The sequence below is a fragment of the Toxoplasma gondii genome, chromosome Ib (genome assembly GCF_000006565.2).
Source record: "Toxoplasma gondii ME49 chromosome Ib, whole genome shotgun sequence".
Lineage (NCBI taxonomy): Eukaryota > Apicomplexa > Conoidasida > Eucoccidiorida > Sarcocystidae > Toxoplasma > Toxoplasma gondii.
The window spans coordinates 1035410-1055817 of NC_031468.1; the positions used below are offsets into that span (position 1 = coordinate 1035410).

At 51.5% G+C, this 20408-nt stretch overlaps 5 protein-coding genes across 5 annotated transcripts; 2 read left to right on the forward strand and 3 right to left on the reverse strand.

Annotated features, from left to right (window-relative positions):
• Window positions 1-90: 90 nt before the first annotated feature.
• Window positions 91-2799, forward strand: TGME49_209095 (hypothetical protein; the record flags this gene model as incomplete). Its single annotated transcript, XM_018779448.1, has 3 exons — window positions 91-304; window positions 519-671; window positions 2231-2799. The coding sequence occupies 3 exons, from the start codon at window positions 91-93 to the stop codon at window positions 2362-2364; spliced, it is 501 nt and encodes a 166-aa protein (XP_018638457.1). The 3' UTR covers window positions 2365-2799.
• On the reverse strand, window positions 2424-11847 carry TGME49_209100 (PUB domain-containing protein). Its single transcript, XM_018779449.1, has 14 exons — window positions 11438-11847; window positions 10663-10740; window positions 10239-10312; window positions 10017-10048; window positions 9483-9710; window positions 9004-9158; window positions 8124-8249; window positions 7318-7442; window positions 6452-6580; window positions 5834-5921; window positions 5435-5608; window positions 4696-4872; window positions 3846-4011; window positions 2424-3547 (listed from the first exon to the last, which is right to left on the reverse strand). The coding sequence occupies exons 2-14, from the start codon at window positions 10693-10695 to the stop codon at window positions 3159-3161; spliced, it is 1896 nt and encodes a 631-aa protein (XP_018638456.1). The 5' UTR covers window positions 10696-10740; window positions 11438-11847; the 3' UTR covers window positions 2424-3158.
• A 1100-nt stretch (window positions 11848-12947) lies between these two features.
• TGME49_209108 (hypothetical protein) lies at window positions 12948-16767 on the reverse strand (the record flags this gene model as incomplete). The annotated part of the gene is made up of 4 exons (XM_002369630.2): window positions 12948-14547; window positions 15040-15399; window positions 15759-16076; window positions 16717-16767. The coding sequence occupies 4 exons, from the start codon at window positions 16765-16767 to the stop codon at window positions 14074-14076; spliced, it is 1203 nt and encodes a 400-aa protein (XP_002369671.2). The 3' UTR covers window positions 12948-14073.
• A 50-nt stretch (window positions 16768-16817) lies between these two features.
• Window positions 16818-18338, reverse strand: TGME49_209112 (hypothetical protein; the record flags this gene model as incomplete). Its single annotated transcript, XM_018779450.1, has 3 exons — window positions 16818-17104; window positions 17816-18005; window positions 18327-18338. 3 exons carry the CDS (start codon window positions 18336-18338, stop codon window positions 16818-16820), a joined length of 489 nt encoding a protein of 162 aa, XP_018638454.1.
• Window positions 18204-20343, forward strand: TGME49_209120 (hypothetical protein). Its single transcript, XM_018779451.1, has 2 exons — window positions 18204-18804; window positions 19696-20343. Exons 1-2 carry the CDS (start codon window positions 18337-18339, stop codon window positions 19765-19767), a joined length of 540 nt encoding a protein of 179 aa, XP_018638455.1. The 5' UTR covers window positions 18204-18336; the 3' UTR covers window positions 19768-20343.
• The last annotated feature ends 65 nt before the right edge of the window (window positions 20344-20408 follow it).

Below are 20408 nucleotides of genomic sequence, written 5' to 3' on the forward strand. Positions count from 1 at the left end.
CTGACGGAGACGCGGAAGTTCAGGATGCACAGCAACTGCAACTCGCTAACACAAAACTCGACCTACGACGGAGACGCACAGTGAAGAGACATGCCAGCAAGATCTAGCGAAGAAGAGAGAACGAAGGAGAAAGGGGATAAAGAGGACAGGAAGAAAGAGAGAGGAGGAAGACGGGGAGAGAGCCTGGCGAACATGAGGAGACAGGCAGGGGGCTGGGTGAGGCAGAGCCTCTGGGGAGGAGAGGAGGAGGCAAACGACTTGGTGAAACTTTTGCTGGAGTCCCTGACCGGGGTGTCGCGTCTGCGTAAGTTGTTCTGTCACATTGAAGGACGAGGGATGTGAGGAAACAGTTCTACGTCAATGTTCCTTCGCTCGACTCTGCAGAAACAAGAGTTGCAGTCTCCCCCCATGTGCATGTGACTTCTTTCTCTCGCGGAAGTCCCCGCGCTTTCCGCCGTGCTCGTTTCCTGGCGTTTTTCCTGTTTCGGTTCCCCAAAGATCCAACTGTCTCTTTTCAGCTGAAGGACGAACACCGTCGAGTGAATCCCCTGGACTGCGAGAGGAGAGAAGCGCGAAATATGTCTCCCAGGAGCGAGGAGCAGAGACGCCTCTGCGTCTGGTCTCATGCCTACGAGCATCTAGCCTAATAAAGCCTCCTCCCAATTTAACAAGTACTGTTCTAGAGAAATACCATTTGTGGGCAGATACACGTGAATTCTATATTGATAAGGCTGTATTTATTATATTCATTTTTGAAATAGATTTTTTTGCGTTTTGGTAGGATTTCAGCAACAAAAGAAATGGTTTCCCCTGGAACAAGGAGCAGCTGTTCTGGGGAATAAAATGTCGTTTTAGTGTTCCATGAAAAAAGTACGGTCCCCGACCAGCCAAGGAATTAAATAGGCGATGGAGAGCAGGAGGTTTCTGATGACTGCCGCATATACGCCAGAACTCACTTTTCCCCGTTGTGCGTCCCGTCCGAGGGAGGCAGAGGCCTTCGCTGAGGTGTACACGCCGCAGGTCGCGGGGTGTAGGTCTACACCTGAGCATCGGGCGGAGTCTCCGAGTCGTTTTTCAGTGACGGTCGCGTCAAAGTTGGACGACAGGACAGCTCTCCTGCGTTGCGTCATTCCAGGTTTCTCTCGCAGTCGCTTCGGCGCAAAAGGAAACCACAGAGTTGCTGAGAAACGAATACTTGCAGAAACAGAGGCGACAGAAGAGAGCACATTCCATAGCTACGTTTGCCTTGCTCACTGCCGCAAAGAAACGCCTCGCGTCTTTCAAGGCTTTCGACCGATACACAGAAAAAACTGCTCCAAACTCCAGAGGTTACAGCGAGGGCCGATGCATGCGAATTTTTGGAACTGTGTGGCTTTTTCACGAGACATCAACATGCCTACAACACATGCAGGGACAACGGGAGTGCCGGCAGACTGCACCGATCTGTCTGAACATTCCTGAGACCTGAGCAATGAGTCCTGAGCAAACTCCGTTTCTTTCGAAAGGTTCCGGTGCGCAGAAGACTCTTTTTCGAGGCTACACTCTGTCTGCGCGAAAGTCCACACTCGCCCCGCTGCCGGATCGCAGAGTGTCTCGTCTGGCGTCTCGCTCACGCTCTTCCCACTGCTTCTCTTGAAGGCGTTTCAAAAAGTGAAAAACTTCTTCATCTCTCTCCGGAAAACACAACTCTCGCTTTCTCCTGACGCTTGATGCCTTCTTGAATTATATGTATATATATATGCATACATTTATGTATATGCATGTATGTATATATAACCGTATATGCGTGTAGAGAGGAATGATGGCGCGTTCTTTCTTTCTCTTTTCCGCTGTCCTTTCAAGACTGACGACTCTGGCAACTCTAGTTTAACAAATCTGCTCGTCTCTTTCAAACACATTTCCCCGCAGTCTGACGGACAGAAGAAGAGCCTGCCGTCCTCGATTGATTCGCCGACCTTGTTAAATACATTGTCAAGACGCATGAGACGACTCTGTGTACCTGTTTGATGTGTACTTTTTGTCTTTGTTATGCAATTTTATCGAACACTCTATATTGTGTATCAACTAAACATGTATGTTTTTTTACGTATATGTTTTATGGTGAGATGTATTTCCCGACATGTATATATTTTGGGAGTGCATACTCTCAGATGTTTCTCTTGAAGGATAAGCATCTACATTTCTTGTTTAGACACGCTTTCCAGGATGCTTTGAGCACTTTTCTCTTCAGACCTGAGAGCCGGTCTCGCCCAGGATATCATCTTCACAGCCGCTGCGCCTCCTGCCAGGTTGACTGCATTAGAAGTCGACTTCGTTGATCTGACGAAGGAACAGCCAAGACTGATACAAGACAGGCGAACGTAGAAGGCGAAGGAAACGACTGGCTCCACTCTAGCGTCCCCCCCCTCGAACCCCCTAAGCCCCCGCCCCACAACACACCGAGAGACGCGCGTCTGTCTCGCGGGAAAATTCAAAAGAGACACTCTGGTGTAACGCTTCTGCCGGGAGTTTGGATTCTTCGCGACGCACAAACTCCTTTTCCTGACCTCGAGAGGAAGTAAGAAACATAGCAGGCTCTGAAAACTCTCAAAAGAATACGCGCTTGATCGTCTTCAGTGCTGGCAAGCTGCGATCTGCCCCTCTTGGTTTCTCATACGCCGTGCTATCCCCGACTTTCCTTCGCAGACCTTGTCTCCAAAATCTCCCTCTTCACACTCTCCCTTGAAGAACAACCTCGTCACCTCGTCATTCCCTTCTCCATCTTCATTCCTCTTTTGTGTACGCAAACACACAACAAACAATACCATACATACATACATGCATATATATATATATATATATATATATGCACACAAGTTCGTATGCGTGTTGTGCCTTCACATGAGAAGAGTGTGTTTTGACGCGTTTCTTGGTCTTCTTCGAAGGTTTTCGACAGCCATATTCCCTCTATCCGTTCTTCTCTTTCAGCGAAGGCAATCGACGAAGATTTTTGACACTCGCTCAGAGTGCCTTATACGCCGAGAGTCTTCCGATCCTGTTCCTGAGGAATCTTGCGCTGGTGTCTTGGCAAAAAACCAAGGCTTCTTCCTCTCACCTCCAACACAGCTTTTCTCTCTGCCTTTCCCCTTCCTTTTCCCCTCTCCCTCCTCCCTGGTCCTCTACTTTCGCTTAAAGAGGCTTCTCGCTAAAGAGGACTTCTTCGTCACCGCGCTCTTCTCTCCACCCTGCATCCGCTCGGCTGCACTTCCACCCGAAGGCCCAGACGCGGAAGACAGTCTCGCGACTTGCGGAACGCCCTCGCCTCCGCTCTGCGCACTCAGTTGCTCATTCAGTCGATCTGCGTGTCTCTCTGCACTCGCCACCACAGAACGAGAACCCCCACTGATGTCACCGGGTGACGAATCAGAGGAAGAAGAGGAAGAAGAGGAAGAAGAAGAGGAAGAAGAAGATGAAGAAGAAGAGGAAGGCGAGAGGGCTGAATATCTCAAGTTGTGGAGTTGGAGAGCCTCGGGGTCAAGGAAGGAGTGTGGGAAGCGAGGACAGGCGTCTGAAGGAGAAGCAAGGACAAGGAGAGACACCGCGAAGAAGAGATAAACACGGATGAGCTGCACATTGAGAAGCAGCAAACGCGTTGTCTTTTGAGAGCTTTTGTCCATCTACAAAACATGCCTTTTCCTCTGCTTCGGCTATTGATCAAGTCAGGTCCGTTCCTTCCTGCTGGCTGGTCAACGTTCCTGCAGCCCGCGGTGAGGCAGACGCGAGAAAGTTCGAGGGAAATTGCATGCGAAGCACGGTGGAGACCAGTGAAGAAACTTGGGGGAGACCTGCGCGCCTCTGTGGCTCACCTGGAAATTTGAGGTGGAGAGTGCAGTTTGGCAAGAGCCCCTCTTGATACAGAGTCTTGTGCAACTCGACTTTCCTCAGCGGCGGCGTTTCACAAAGAAACCAGCGCGAGAAACATTCTTCTCGCGCTTCACCTCCAGACGAACTCCGCAGCAGTGGATGCAAAAACTGAAGAACGAGGGGAAGAGAAGGGAACCAAAGACGTAAAAGCAGAAACGAACAGAGAAGCAGGAAAAAAGGATCGCGCCAGGACTGCAGAGCTCACAAAAAAACACCGTGGAGACAGGCGTTGTTTCCTCTCCCTCCACATGCATGCACAGAGAAAAGGATCGCAATTTCCCCTCTTACGTGAACACTCATCTGAAAGAACAAAAAAATCTCCCTGCTCAAACCTTTCGCTTTCTCCATCAGACCACCGCACAGCCGCCAGCCTTCAGCCACACACAAGTCAAGGACAGCTCTCTCCACTCTTCTCTCAGATACACACACACAAACAGATATAGATATAAATATGTATATATACATATGTATATATATATATGTATATATATATGTATATATATGCATGTGTGTGTCCGTATAGAGATAGGTGAAGAGATGCGTCGAGGAAAAGACATGCTTGTACGTTGGTAGGCACCGCAGTTCTTTAAACTTCTCACACATCTCCAAAGACGCTTACATACACGCAGTCAGATACACCGATATAGACATACGATCCATGGGGCTGTGGCAAAGTTACGTGACTACAGGTCGCCCTGCAGATGCACAAATGTTCACACATACATGCAGATATGGAGACGTCTGCACGGCCAAGTAAATTAAGATTTATTTGCTGCGACCAACTTGGCGTACCTGTTGAACTTGCTCGCGCACAAATCGCAAAGTTTTATGAGGAGCGAAAGACAGCTGGAGGACAGCTCGGTCGGGAAGAAGAACTCGAACCGTGCAACTTTTGAAGACTTTTCTTTTCTCCAGCTGCTCCAACTGCTGCTGCATGCGCGACCGGAAGGACAGACCTTCTCCCATGATCTAAAAACACAAAAGAAGCCTCTTCGATAGATGCATGCACTCGTCCACGCCCCCACGGTGTGACACACCACAACCTTACATACAGATACACATACAGAGAGAGCCATCTATCTACTTCACATATGCACATACATACATACATACATACATACATACAACCGATATCTGTGTGTAGTCTATTTACTTCAGTTCCACTTTCAGACAGATACCTGCGCATATATATATATATATGTATATATATATATATGCATGCATCCACCTGTCTACATATCTACCTACATCATTTCAAATGCTATACATGTATTTGGTGTCTAATACGACCTTCATGTATAAGTCGATCTGAATCTACCTGAACCCCTTTGTAGAGACATGCAAACACACACATACATATGTGCATATATTTTGTTGCACAACTTTACTTTGCTGCATATGGCGCATGCGACAGGTGTACGTACACAGACGCGTCATCCCTGCTGGTGTCAGAAAGGGGATCTTCGAAATAGTGACGAGCTCCACGTCTGGACGGTGCAGGAAAGAGGGACTTCTCTCTCCTCATTTTTACCTCCTTAATCCGAGCAATGTCTGCTGCGGTCAGAGTGGGCTTCTCGCCTGCCGGAGCCTCGTCCACATCGGAGCTTTCGTGAGCAAGAGAAGCTTTTTCTGCTTTCTCCCGCTGACGCAGTTCTTCCAGTGCATACACCGCAGGCGACAACGGGACTTCTTCGCCTCCTCCTGTCTGAAAAAAAAGTCAAATCGTCAAGTCTGCTACTTCGTACTAAACACAAACACGTATATACAAACTCCATCTACGCATGCATATATATATATATATATACATATATATATATACATATATATATGTATATAGCTGTGGCCGTAAATATGTGTCGATTGGTTAGTCCCCTGATCCACTTGTGGGTGATTGCGTCGGATTTTTCGGGATGAGGAGCAAAGGCCTGACCTCGAGGAGTTGTTCTCGCTGCCGAATTTTCTCCTTCAGCTGAGCGTTTTCGATTTTCCTCATCTGCCCATGCTGGCCCGCCACTTGACTGCAGAGAGAAGAGAGTAAAAAAATAAAATAAAACGCCACTCCATTCAGCGCGGGAAAGAATTGCATGCATCTGCGAGTTACGATGAGGAAAAAGTGCGAAGAAGCATGCCTTTCAGAGCACCGTTGACAGCCGAGAATGACAAAAAGGAACGAACTTCACGCTGGTCCAAGAAAGTCACACACAGACAGTCCTTCAGAAATCGAGCTTTACAGAAAGCGCTCTCTTTTTGCTTCTACCTACATTTTTTTACACAACCACATCAACAAATATACAAGTACACACTCATAAATATACATATATATGCCGACAGTGTCTCGATGCATGCTAATACACATACACCAAGTGTTTGCATGCATACACAAACATATATATATATATATATATATGTATACACGTGCTCATGCCTCCCCTTTTCTGTTAAGGCAGCCGTTTGTAAATGTTTTTTACTGTATGTGCTGGCGAGGTCCACCTTTTGAAAGGCAGCGGACAAGTGGACTTTGAAAGATGCTTTTTTGATGCGTTTTTACCTCAAAGAGGTGCCTGACGCAGAGACGATGGACGAACTGTACGGATTGAAGCCCGACGACGGGAGGGGTGGAGCGGGGACGCCTGCATGCTCAGCCAGCTGTGCGAGAAGGTGGTGGGCGTCTGTCAGTCTTCAGAGCAAAAAGAAAAACAGAGACAGGAGAACTGGAGGCGACCGTCGTGGAGACAGGAAAAGGAAGAATCCAAACACACAACGAGAGAGAAAAGGAAAAAAGAGAGAACACTGGAGAAAACGAGAGGAAAAAAAAACACGAGAGAAAAGGAGAGGAAAAACAAGAGAGAAGGAGATAAAAAAAGAAAAGAGAGATGGACAGAGAGACAACACGAGAACGAAGGACAGCGAGCATAGCAAACAGCATAGACGAGAAAAGAGATCAAGAAAGAGATAGGAAGACACACACGGAAATATATACATATATATATATATATATTGAAATATATGTAGACCGAGTCAAGGAAAGACGAACTTCACGGAAGAAGAACTGAAGCTAAAGAGCCTCCAGAAGGACCAGAAACTTTGTCTCCACGCCCCCATACACATAGAGACATGCATATATATATATGTATATGTATATATATGCGTGTGTCTTCCACCGCATGTATGCGTAGAGGACCGGCTGTTGTTGCGGTTTGCATTGTGTCGTGAGGATAGGCAGATGGTAGCATTCTATACACGCGCGCATCAAAGAAAGCGAGGGTCGACACTCAGTGAGTCTCTGCAGGGAGACGCGGTCGCTCTTGTTCCCTTCTTTAAATCATGTGGAACACCCGCGGCTTGTGAAGTCCGAAGAGCCGCTTCGTCGAATCGCGGTGTCTCGTCCTCCCTGCGCGTTCGCTGGCGTCTCACCGCATCACGTAGGCTGTGTCCATGACCCAGAAATCATCCAACAGGCCAGACGCAGGATCGCGCATCTTCCCTTCGCAGAAGCCCGCGGCCTCCATCACTCTCACCGCCGCTCGAAATTGACCAACCTGCGGCAGAAATCGACGCAACAGGCGCAGAAACGCGACCTCCCGTTGTGGGCAAATCATCATGCACAAAACCACGGGAATATTTCAAGTGGGTACGCACCCACACACATACATTTATATATACATACATGCATGTGCATGGTGTCTGAACGGCATGTCCGTACGCAAGAGAGAGAGACCCAGACGGCCGTCTAACTTTGGTACGGAACTAGACATTTACCTGTCTCAACCTGAATACATGTCGACGCATTCAGCGCTTGCTCTACCTCCACACATGCAGCAACGCATCTCTCCGTCGCCGTTCCTCGCTTTAAACCGCAAGGGTACGAGAAGAGAGAACGAAGGAATGTTGCAACAGAACTAAGAGTATACAGCTAGTGACGCGTAGGAATAAATCTGAAATTCTGTTCGGTGCGCAGAGCGATCAGAGACCTCTTGGAGACACCGAGGGAAGAGGACGGCTGCAGGCGAGAGGCGAGACGCATGCAGTCTCCTTCGCAGCTTTTTCGAGAGACTTCGAAGCTTGCCGATGTGGAATACCCGTGGAGTTTCTTCGGACAGAGACACTTTCACTTTTACCTTCTCAACTCCAGCGTCTTTTTGGGGACCTGGAGAAGCGTAACATCTCGAGTGTCTCTCCACCCAGGAGGCACACTCAGAAACTTTCTCTCGCTTTCTCACCTGACTGTGAAAAGAAGAATTTGCTTTTCGCAGCCGTCGCTTCTTTGGGTTCGAGGGCTGCGCAAGAACGCCATCGATGACTGTGAACAACGTTCGAAGCACCCCTGCCAGCGAATCGCGAGGCACCTGGAGACAAACCGAGCCAACTGACGGGTTCCCGCATCCACCCAAAGTCAGTGAAACACACACTCGACAAACAGACAAAAACGTATACGCATAAATACACACATAAATACATATCTATCTACATATATATAGATAGATATATATAAAGAAATATAGGTATACATTTATGTACACATATAGGTATACGTGTATGTATATGCATGTATATATTGCAAATATATATATATATATATATATATATATATAAAAGGTATGTATGGATAGGTACATCGGGTATCACGGGCGATCGTCCCCTGAGCACTTGGGCAGCTTTTTTAGGAGAGAAAGAGAGAGAAGAGAACACAAGCCTGTGAAGACACATCTCTCTTTGGGCGCGCGCATATTCACATACAGGCTACAACCCATGCACATTTGCATACAGGTGCGTCTCTGTGTGCTTTTCTCGCTTCACATATATACAGTGGGAAGCAGAGAGCGTTATTTGGGCGACAGAGTTTTCTCTGCCACACTCAGAAACGGAAGCAAAGTGTCAAAAATGTAAAAAACAGCTCTGTGAAATCATACAGGTGTACAGTCACCCACGAAGGCAGACGTTCCGCACGCAAATGTATATATGCATATATTTATGCATATATATATATATATATATATTTATGTATGTATCTTTGGTTGTTGCCAATCGTGGTGTCTGTGTCGACTTGTGTCTCTTTGTCTTCCTTTAACGTTTCTTAGGTCGACGCCAACTGTTTCTCACGTCGATTTGGAGTTTTTCTATTGCCTCTGTGAGCGAGAAAGGGAAGAGCGTTTCGTCTGTGACAGCTGCGTAGACGACAGCAAAGTCTTCTTCTGTGAATACGTTGCCCTCTCGCTTTTTCGGCGCCTCCGTCTCGCTGCCTGTGGACGAAGAAGCTGCGGAACGCGGGCAGACGAGAAAAAAAGAGCGGGAGATAAGCAGAAGAAAGGAAGCAACGGAAGATGAGAGACCAGTCAAACGCGGAGACAGTGACACCCCAACGGACCGACCTCTACACAAGCGGTCCAAGGACTGGAATCGAACTCGCAGCTGCGTCCTTGTCCACTTTGCACCTTTCACGGATCGATACGCAGTCACAAGTAGTTCCAAAACTCTCTGAGCAGACTGCTCCTTTCACACACACACATGTCCATCTACATGTATGCTTGTAGTGCATGCATGTTCTTTGCTGCATGCGCTGCTCCGTCTTCTTTTCGGACCTTGTTCCTCCCTCGAGGCTGGAGATGCAGGGGAAGCGGCCGGCGCGGCAGGAGATGAAGAACATGGCGAGAACGAAACAGAAGGAGAGAACGCAACGGAGCCCGAGGACGCAGAGGCAGAAGAAGTTGGCGCTGGAGATGCGTTTAATTTTTTTTTTAAAAGTTCTTCGAGACGTAGAGGTAGTTGCAACTGCGACCACTGGGGAGCCGACAGGGCGCGTAGGCTGTCTGCAGCGAAAGAGGGAAAACGGAAAAAAGAGAAGGCCTCGCGAGGAGAGATGCGGAGAGAACGAAAGCAATTCAGCGGCGGAACACGAGAGAACGCGAGAGACCGAAGAGGGCAGGGGAGACGCAGCAGAGACCGGCGCAACACGCGAGAACATCCCCAGCTGGAGCGGACATGAGGAAAAAGAGGCAAAGCAAGAAGAAGGAAAAAAGAGAGCCCATCAGTGAGGAGGGAGAGAACGAGGGGAAACGCGAGACGACTCGAGAAAGAGCAACGCGGCGACCCAGCAACGCAGAGGGGCGTTCTACCTGCAGTGTCTAGCCAGTTGTCCTTGACGAGCCTGAAAAAAGAGAAGCACGACTCGAGCAGACATGCAGCAGTCCGAGAGGCCCGCATCCGCGTGTATGTACACCCTCTTTGGAACAAGACTGCGTCGGAGGCTGGAAGAGGTGGAGGCAGAGAGGAAAGCGGGAGAGAAGAGAGAAGATCTCCCCAGAAAGGTGTCGATACACACGAAGAGCGGAACTCACTTGTCGACGAAGGGCTGCATTTGCGCAGGACTCCGGCCGAGCTCCTTTCCTGTCTCCAAGAGAAGGATTTCAACCTGAGCAACGCGACGGAGACCGAGGGAAGGACCAGAACATCGAAAGAAGACTCGAGTGCGAAGGTAATGAAACAGACGCGAAAAGGAAAAGACACAAAAGACTTGCCCCCGCGCGAAAGAGGGAGAGAAACGAGAGAGCAGCATGAAGGCAAGCCTGCTGGGGACCCCACGATGTTACGCCATGGAGGAGACGCCATTGAGGAGACGCCACAGATCGGGCATGTTCTCGATGTGATATTTGGATGACTCCTGTCCGTCGTAGTAACAGCGAGAGAACGCGAACAGAGAAGAAGACGAGAAACTTTGAACGCAAGACACGACCTCTTCTTCCCCATAACCGCACCACTTACTTCGCATTTCTCCGAGGACCTGCTTGCCTCCATTTTGAACCTGAAGAGGAGAGGCGAAGGCGACAGACGACTCCGGACCTGGATACGGGCAAAGAAAAGACAGACACCGGAGGCGCGTCTCTCTCTCCACTGCTTCCGCTGCCGGAGGCGAGGCATGAACGAGGAAGAAACGCTTTTGAAGGTGCTTTTGCCGGGAAGTTGTCACCATTCAAGTCGCGTTTTTCGCCACAAGCGCGGTAGACACACAGGGGGGACGGACATGTGACGGCGAAGTCACGCGGTGACCGGAGAGCGCAAGTGAGAGATCGACCAGAAGACATGGAAAGGAGAGAGACTGAAGAAGGAGAAAAGGCGGGCAGCAACAAAGGAGCTAGCTCAGTTGAGGCCAGACAGCGAGTGAAAAAAGCAAACGAAAAGGCGGAAAAAAGCTCTTCAACAAGCCACGTGGACACCCGAAAACCAGGTGTACGTACACCCCACTCGAGCCGAGGCAGGGAGATTGCGTGCGACTCGGCGGCTGCGGTTGGATACATTCAGGAAGGCGCGTTTTTCAGAAGAAAAGAGAGACCCGACTGTAGCTGTCACTTTGCCGAGGACGCAACTCGATTCCTTCTGGTCTTTCTCTCGCAGAAAAAAGAGACAGTGACCAGACCAGAGCAGATGTGGAGGGGCATCTGTACCTACACCGGAGAGACGTGACTGAGTCACCCGCTGGTGGCTCGCGCCAGGCGATTTTCGCTGTTTCCTTCCCTCAACGACAGACGCGAAGGCTCACCTTTTCGTCTTCCGGTTGCTTCGTTGCTTCTTCGAGTGTCTCCTTTTCTTCTCAAGCTGTTGCCTCTCTGTCTCCGCGAGCGAACGGCCTCAACGCGGACGGCGACAGTGTTCGGCTGCCTGCACACGCAGCGCGGAGGGGGGCGGAGAGGCACCTTTCGAGAAAGAACGGTGACGAGAAAACAAACGAAGCAAAGAGGAAACTCGCGTCCTGTTTCCTCGCTGCGAAGAGCAGCTCTATCGCCAGCTGCCGCCCGAGTCGAGGGCAAACCAGCGAGGAGCGAGTGTACACAGACGTCCAAAAAGGGGGCGGGACGTTTCCTCGAGGGGAAAGCACAGGCTTTTTCCTGAGAAAGCAGACACCGGAGTGTCTCCAACGAAAAACGTTTATCCACTTCAGGCCGCGTTTCCAGAGAGGAAAGAACAACTCGCCGTCTGCGTTGCGTCTTGCTGAGAAAAAGAGCAAGGCGCGTGCAACGAGGAAGACACCGCAGCAAGCGGGCGCATGCACCCGCAGAAAAATCCGGAAACACAGATCCGCTGAATGCGCCCGCATATCCATCTACAGAAAATACATCTACATCTGTATATATATCTATATATATACATATATATATATATGTTTCGATCTGCATTTGTAGATAGTCACCGAGTCGAAGCATGCGCATGGCCATGTTTGTGTTGGTCGCGTCCCGTGGCGAGGACGGCAGGGGAGGGCGCCGCGAACTGGAGAGACAGCGTGAGGAAAGCCGAAGCCAGTGACATACTGGCGACGTTTAGTTTCTGTCATTTACACATGACGGTAGCGGACAACTTCAAGAGCGGTGAGGGGAAGAAGCAAGGCTCGCGCAGACAGAGTCGGACTGTAACACTGGCCCGTAGAAAGCTGATTCCGGAAAAGGCTGCAGAATCACACAGCATTTCCTCACGCCTCCTACCATACAGGTTTTTCTCTCTCTAGCGATAACTATGCAAACAACTTCAACAGCCCCAGGAATCTACGACATCTCACCGACTCGTGTAAAGAATCTTACTTAGCATCCCACCTATCTCCCCAAATGGAATATCATCTCACCTACTCTAGTAGGAAATCGTCTTTATCTGAACTGGTTTCTGCGTCTTCCAGTGAGCTGTCTCGTCCAGTAGATCACTTATCAACCATTTCACCTGCCTCTGTGAAGAAGTCAACTTTGTCTATCTCAGACCCGCGCGAGTGTTTTCCTCTCTTCGCCCAGGTCTCTGTCGCACCCATCGAGCAAATTCGCCTCTCTGAACTTTCTCTCTTCCTCTCTGTGTAGCGCTAACTACTAGAGGCCGCGAAACGCACAAAAGTGAACAGAGCGGTCAGCGGCGTCCTTCCTGTTCCGAAAGGACGCACGATTTCTGTGGTTTTCGAGTCATCCACCAGAAGCGAGGAGACACAGAATCTGAGTCGCAGCAGAGTTCTGCTTTTTCCGATCCCAGCCATTCTCACAGGTCTTGCATTCATTCGGAAAACTATAAGAAGCAGCGCCCACGAGTACGCTTGAGCACCTGTCTAAACACCGCGCAGAGTGTGCCTGTCAAGCTGGCAGGGACGCCGTTTCCTCTGTGGCTCTGCGGATTTCCTGTCCGGGCGTGGAGCGAAAGCTTCTTTCAGTTCGCCCTGTTCTCTGGGACAAGAGCTCGCCTTTCTCATCGCGTCGCTCCTCCCTACTCCCCTTTTTCCTTCTTGGTCTGGTCGACCGACGCCTGCGAGGAGGCCTCGCACGCTCTCTGCGGGTGTCTGCGCGTTCTGCAGGACTGTGGAACGGCGGAGTGAAATGGGGGAAAGGCAAGAAAACCGTGAAGATAACACAGGCGGAGAGAAGAGCGCGAGAGAGAGAAGAGAAAAAAAAAAAGGAGAAAAGGAGGGGAAGAGAGAAGAGCGAGAAAGAGAGAGAGAAGAGAAAAAAGATACTAGGGGGAGAGGATGAAGAGGAGAGGAAAAACCATAGAAGAGAGGAGATGGAGAGAAAGTGGACAGAAGAAAGAAGACAGAAGAGGTGAGGGCGAAGTGAGAAAAGGAAGAAACAGGCAGGGCGAAAAGGATGCTTGTTGCGTCTTGTTTCGTTCGCAGAAGTAAAGAATTCAAATGTCACATGGAAAGCGACAAAAGCGGTCTTCCTTTCTTCCAGTTGCATCTCTTCTCTGCATGCGCTCTCCTCTTTCTCCACTTGTCCACGGCCCTGCGTCTCAGAAGTACCTGTTCTCCTCCCTTGTTTTTCGCTTCCCCTCCGTTCAGGCCCTCCACTGTCTCGCCTCCCTCTCTGCGATCTCCTTTTCGGGTGTTTCATGTCTCACCCATCGAGAAACTGCCGATGCCTTTCACCTCGGTTTCTCTCTGTGGACCGCCCAAGGGTCCTCGTCTCTCCTTCTCCTCTCTTGTGGCTTCTGCTCCTTTCTCCCTCTCTTCTCTCACCTCCTTTCTCCTCACCTCCTTTCTCCTCCCCTCCTTTCTCCTCACCTCTTCTCTCCTTTCGTTTCTCTTCTTTTCCACTGCTTTCCCCGTCGGTCTCCTCCCGTCTGCATTCTCGGGCGGCATGCGCCATGACACCGCACTGTCTCCTGTGACTTTGCCTCGCTGAGTCACCTTGCTTGTGTCCTTCACCTGTTTGTCTATCCGCGGGCGTCCTCTCGACTGAAGCGCCTTTCCCCGCTCTCTTCGAGGCGAGGCCGTCTTCGTTCGCGCTCTTCAGCGGCGACGAGTTCTTGCCAGAGGAGAGAAGAAAACGCCTCGGACTTGAGGACTCGCTGCAGGGCCTCCGTCAGCATGCTCCGAGACACGAGCACGCGGTGAGCCTCGGGAGTCCCTTCCGCTCCACAAGGCGCCGCGAGAGGATGCGCTGGCGCGCGAAAGGCTCCTCCGGCGTTCTCCTGCGAAGCAAGCGAAGAGGCGAGCGGCGCCCTGTCTCCGAAGGCGCGCAGCGGCGCAGCCAACAGGGGCGAGGAGGCGAGAGCGTCGGGGACTGCGCGGCCTCCAGGCAACAGCGGAGGCCCAGCCGGCGCCGGCGCCCCCAGGAGCCCCGAGCCCAGCAGGCCTGCGCCGGAGACAGAGCTCCGTCCCGGCGCCTCTCGATTCTCCCCCGAACGCTGTACACAACGAAGAGAAAACTCGCGAAGAAGGTGGACGGGAGGTGAAGGGAAAAGGAGAGCAGGGAGACAAGGAGGTTCGAAGGACGCCGGAGACCAGCGAGACAGGAAGCAGAGGGTAGAGAGGTGAGGTGGAGAAACGTAGACGAGACAGAGAGAGAGAGGAAGGAAGAGAGGAGGAAGCGAGCAGAGAAAGAGGAAAGAAAAAAGAGACGACACAGAGGACAGAGGAGAGAGGACAGAGGAGAGGGAGAAGAAGACGGAGACGATAGAGATGGAGCCGAGAGAAAGGAGGTAGGACCGAAAAAAAGAAAAGAGAGCTGCTTCTTCAAAGAAAGGACTGACAGAATGAGGGGAAACGGAAGAAGGAGACGGGTGGAAAAGGAGTAAACCGTGGAGGGGAGGCAAACGAGGAAGTCAGAGAACAGAAACAGCGACACCGTTTTTCTCTCCTCCACATCCCCAGTGCATGCAACGAATCCGTCCACGCACCTTCAACATGCCGACGAGGGAGACAGTGCCCGCGGTGCTGGAAGCCTCGGCTGCAGAGTCTCTTTCTCGTGGAGACCGCGGAGACAGGCCCCCTCTCGAGGGCGGTCTTTCCGCGTCGCCGCCCCCCGGGAAGGAGACACCTGTCTCCGACCCGGCCTCAGCAGGGGCCGGTCTCTTGAGCAGAGAGAGAATCGAGAGACTCGTGTTCTTCCTCGCCTCCTCCGGCTCCAAGCCTGCGAGCGAAGTGTGTTCGCCTGTGGGGCGCGAAGAGCCCAGCAGAGACGAAGCGGGCAGGAGGGGCGAGGCCCCGGAGCTCTCCGACGACGCCGAGGGCCCCACACCCAGAAGAGACATGAGGCTCTGAACGAGAGATACAAACAGAAAAAACGAACCTCTGCTTTGCCCTTGGCCGCGACGGTCGAGGCACAGCGGTCTCAAAAAAAAAACCAGCGTCGTCCTGCCCCCCTCTCGCAGGAGCTTCATTATGGAAGGAGACACGTACGTATGTATGTACGTCTGCATGCATGTTCGTATGTATATTTCTCTCCGTATCTCTATTTCTTTTACCGTCCATGCCTCTACCAACTCGTCGGTCTCACTGTCTACATCTATCCATGTGTACGGTGTATGAGCCGTGGTATGGCAGATCGCGACGAGATATATCTTGTAGAGACAGGCTCGACTTTTGACGCCTTTCTCGACCCTCGAGCTTCGCTCACCTGTCCCGCGGTCGGCCCGGATCCCTCTCTGCTTCCGGAGACAGGAGACTGTGTGGGGTGTGTGGGGCCGGGAGTCCCCAATTTCTGAGCGCCCCCTTGGGCGCCCCGCAGGAGCGCGAGCAGCTGGACGCCGGCGCTGTTGGAGGCCGAAGAGACACCAGCAACGGGAGGGCGAGTTTGCGGCGCGAAATCTTCGCTGGGCGCTCCCAGAGGCGCGCGCGAGGCCGCGCATTCGTCGATGATTTGCTGAAGCGTCTGTTGCACAGAGAGACGCTGCTTGTCGTCGTACACCCAGATAGCGTGGATTCGCTGCTGGCCCTGAATACGCGAAAACAGAAAAGAAGGCATCGGCCCAAGCGAGACATAAACAACGAGAGGCAGAAAAGGAGACAGCAAACGAGAGAGAAGAAGAGAAACACGAGACGCGAGGAAACAGGGGAGAGGAAAGGAAGCGCGAAAAGCGAGGAGAAGGAAAGAGACAAGAGAAGAAACAGTCCGGTGTCTCTGCTGCATAGGCAGAGAGCGAGAGAGGAGGAGAGTCGGAAGAGAGTGGAGGCATCCCCGAGCTTGTGAATTTTGTAGAGCTTGCGTTTTTTCGAATACAGAATTGCAAGGTACCTCTCAGGTGGAACTCCTAGAGTTCGTCTGCGAACAGGACTCGAGAAAGAGGACTTGTTGGCTGCGCTCATGTCTTTGCTTTTTTCTGCAGGACGACACTGGAGCGAGCGTTCTGGAAGAGATGTTTGACTTTCTCTCTTCTTTGGAGAGCAATTTGCCTCACTCAGACACGTTGACTTCCCTTTTATGTCTCTCACGATCTGCTTTTCTTCAGCAGCAGGAGACCGCGGACATGGAGAGACTGCAAACACCGTCCGCTACTCGTCCTCGTCCAGACACACTCTCGCTTTGCTTTCTTCTCCTGCGGTCCGCGTTCCGTTTCTCTTTTCGCTTCCCTTACAGTTGTGGGGCAGGTGACTCGGTAGAAGATATGATTTTTCTCGCCCTCCATTTCGAAAGCCTCGTCGATGTCTTCCAGGAGGACTCCGGTGTCTCTTTGATTCAGAACGAAGAGTCTCCAGCGACTTTCTCTCCTCTCTGCACTGGGCGCACTGGGCGCCGCGTCGCGCTCGACGACATGCAGTCCACCCTGAATGTGGGCGCGCTCCCATTTGCGCGTCGCGGGGCAGAGGGCGTAGACGCTGACGAAGGCGGCTTGGCAAATGATGCGCCGAATGCGCGCGTCGTGTCTCTGCAGACACCGCAAAGAAATCTCGTCGCGCGCGCGCGCCACAGACGAAGGCACTGGCGGTGTGTTCGTCGAAGGCGACGCGTCTCCGCGACCCATCCTGGAAAGAGAGAGAGAAAAAAAAGAGCAGAGAGAGAAAAAAAAGAGCAGACAGAGAGAAGGAGCAAAGAAAAAGAGAGGAGAGAAAGAGAGAGAGGAGAGAGAGAGAGAGGAGAAAGAGAGAGGAGAGAGAGAGAGAGGAGAAAGAGAGAGGAGAGAGAGAAAGACTGGAGAGAGAGAGGAGAGAGAGAAAGACAGGAGAGAGAGAGAAGAGAGAGAAAGGAGAAGAGAGAAGAGAGAGAGGAGAGAGAGAGAGAGAGAGAAAGACAGGAGAGAGGAGAGAGAGGAAGAGACTGGGAGGCGGAGAGGACTGGAAGACAAACTTGAGACGATGGTCAGAGAGGAAGCCGAGCGGAGAAGAGAGTGAGGGAAGACCGGTGCCGAGGCGAGAGAGCGCGAGATCGACTGAGAGAAGGAAGCTGAGAGGTCAGGTCTGACGACACTTGAGACAAGAGACGGTTCAGGTAGAAAACGCGAAGGAGAGGACAGAGCGCTTGACAGGAAGAGCCGCGCGACGGCTTCGACGCAGAAGAAAAGCCACTGAAGAGACAAAGGCCGCGGCGACAAAGAGACAGAGAGGAAAAGGAGAGGCTCGCGGAGCGCCTTCCTCTGAGCGCATGCAGGGGAAGGCTCAACAGGCATGAACCGACGACAAGTGGATGACCGCAGCAACGCGCTGAAAACGCGAGAGAAGACCGAAGGGAAGCCTCACTGGCTGGGAGCTCGGAAACCGGGAGAATCCTCTTCCGTCTTCTCCTTGCGAGGCGTCGACAGCAGGAGAGAAGGCTGGGCCTCTCTGCACGAAACTCGCTGAGGAGAGAGAAGACGCGGCAGGAGCAGCGACCATGAGAGAAATCCCGTTTTTGAGAGGCCGACAGGGACGCAGCCTCGGGCGTCCTAACCTGGCCGCGGCGTCGAGAGGGCGCTCCTGGGCTTTTCAGAGTCTCGAAAGATATCGCGAACAAAGAGGCGACGGTTTCTTTTCTTCAGAGGAACGCGTTTCTCGGCTGCAGAGAGAGCCTGCGCGGCGCGCGCGGCGTGTCTGTGCATGCAGAGAGTGACTCGGAAAATTCCTCGAACTCGGGTGCGGGAGACACCGGGCCTAGAGGCGTGGAAACTCGCGCGGAGAACGAATTTCTTAGTCACAAAAAAAAGAGCTAGAGCAGAGCAGAGAAACAGCTCGCCTGAAGAGAACAGAGTGGAAGGACTCAGACGCAACCGACTGCACTGCTCATGCGTGACCGTCTTCTCCTGCTGCGTCGTCTTTCTTTCCGGCTTCGTCTCCGTATCTTCTCTTTCGTCTCCTGCTCTTCTTTGTTCCTCAGTGTTCCTTCGTTTTGCAGCGAGTCTCGAAGGCGCGCAAGAGCGAACCGCGAAGAGACTCGAAAAGCGCTCCCTCGTCCACTCTGCCGTTTCGCCGTGAAGACACTGTGCCATGGTAAAGGACAGAAAGATTCCTTGCCGGTCTTCGTCTTCTTCAGAACACAACCCTCTCACGAGAGCCTTTGGCTCTCCTCTTCTTCAGTCGCTTCGCGCGGCTTCTCTACGAGCGAATCTCGCGGACCTTCCAAGAGGACCCTCTCCACTCTGGCAGACGTTGCTCACTCCTCTTTCTCCTTCTTCTCGCCGTTTCCTCTCCGATTCCCCCCCTCTTCTCGAGAGAAATCGCAGCAATGGCGACTCCGACCCTCTCCCCTAACGGTGTGTCTTCCGCTGAGCCTTGGAAATTCGTCTTGTCTCCGTTAAACATCGATGAAGTCTCTCGAGCAGCTCCTTCGACTCTGTTTGTTTCTCTCGCGAGAAAGGCTTTCCACCAAGCGTCTGAAGGCCTCTGTACTTGCAAATGCTCAGAACAGTCCTTCGTGAATCTTCACAGGTGGAAAGCGAAAAGCCCAACGGGCAACATTTCGCTGGCAGGAGGCCGTTTTCAACCGAACATTTGCATGCATCAAACATATGCATAATGCATCTATATGCAGTCATTTATGCGCATGTATACTAATTCTTATACATATCTGCAGTCACATCTTTCCACTTGCATACAAATATATATATATATATATATATATATATACGTATGCCTGTATGTAGCCACATGCATATTCACATATTTATTCATTTATATGAATAAATTCATGCATTTAGGTATCGCTATTCATGCATTTAGGTATATATATATATATTTATATATATGTATATATGTATATGCGTATTTGTCGAGGAGCATTGGCTCTTTCCGGTGTAGTGGAAGGGAGGTCCAGATCGTGGCATGTGAGCGTGTGTGTCTGTTCCGGCGGAGGGAAAGAGAAACGCAGAGAGAGAGAAACGCAGAGTAGCGAAACGTTTCAGCTGTGAAACGGTCTTCTCTCTGCTTCTTTTCGTCGATTCTTCTTCTTCTTTTCTTCACTCCGCTATTTGCGTGTCTCGTCTGCTTTTTCCTCGCTTTCCCCGCTTCGTCGTTCTTCTTCTTCGTCATCGTTCGTCCTCGACCTCTCGTCTCTTCGCCTTCTTCCTCCCTGCGTCCTCTGTGTTCTTTCTCTCTTTTGCGCGACTCTCTGCTGCCGAGTTCGACGTCTGTTTCTTTGCATGCAGACCCTCGGGACTTCCAGAACATCGTGGCGTACGTCCAGCCGGCGCCGAAGGAGCAGGAGGCGGAGGCGATGACTTTCGTTTGTTTGCCGCTGGTCTTGGGAGCAGTTGTGTTCCAACTCCACTTCCTTTTCTACGTCTGCTTCCTCTTGATTTTCGCCAGCTGGGTGTCTGCCAAGTACGGCGAATTCAACTTCCAACAGTACTCCTCCGTCATCATGATGTGCGTCATGGGATTCACCATGCCTCTCCTTCAACAGACAGGCCGACGCCCGGCCGCGCCAACCGCCGCGCCGCCTGCGCCTCCTGCCGCCTGAGGGATGCCTGTGCACCAGTGAAGCAGCCAGACTTCTGTCGCTGTGCCTTTTCCTCTGAAACGAATCCTTCTCAAGGTCTTACGCGGCTGGACGTGCAAAGACTGTGTCCTCAGAACGCTTCGCTCTCCTAACGCACTGCTTTCTGCGGTCTCCTCTCACTGGCCTCGCTGCTTTGACGACTGCGTCTTCCTGAGATCTTTGTCCTCACTTCCACCCCCACCGCCTACCGTGCTGAAGATTCACCCTCACTTGCCCGTCTGCGCGCAAACAATTGCGCGTAAAAATTGATCGAGCCGACACACACACACACCCGACACAGAGATACAGACCTCCAGTTCTTGACCACCGCATGCACATGTACTATCTAAACAAATAAACATACATACCTATACATGTATC

What these genes read in the sequence shown, in the direction of transcription:
- TGME49_209100 (XM_018779449.1), bottom strand. Translation starts at nt 10,695, where the DNA reads ATGGAGGCAAGCAGGTCCTCGGAGAAATGCGAA. An exon ending in ATTCTTCTTTTCACAGTCAG is followed by an intron (nt 7,443 to 8,123) that starts GTGAGAAAGCGA and finishes TTTCTGCCGCAG; the next exon opens with GTTGGTCAATTTCGAGCGGC. An exon ending in TGCGCGAGCAAGTTCAACAG is followed by an intron (nt 4,012 to 4,695) that starts GTACGCCAAGTT and finishes CTCGTTCTTCAG; the next exon opens with TTTTTGCATCCACTGCTGCG.
- TGME49_209120 (XM_018779451.1), top strand. Translation starts at nt 18,337, where the DNA reads ATGCGTGACCGTCTTCTCCTGCTGCGTCGTCTTTCTTTCCGGCTTCGT. An exon ending in TCCGACCCTCTCCCCTAACG is followed by an intron (nt 18,805 to 19,695) that starts GTGTGTCTTCCG and finishes CTTTGCATGCAG; the next exon opens with ACCCTCGGGACTTCCAGAAC.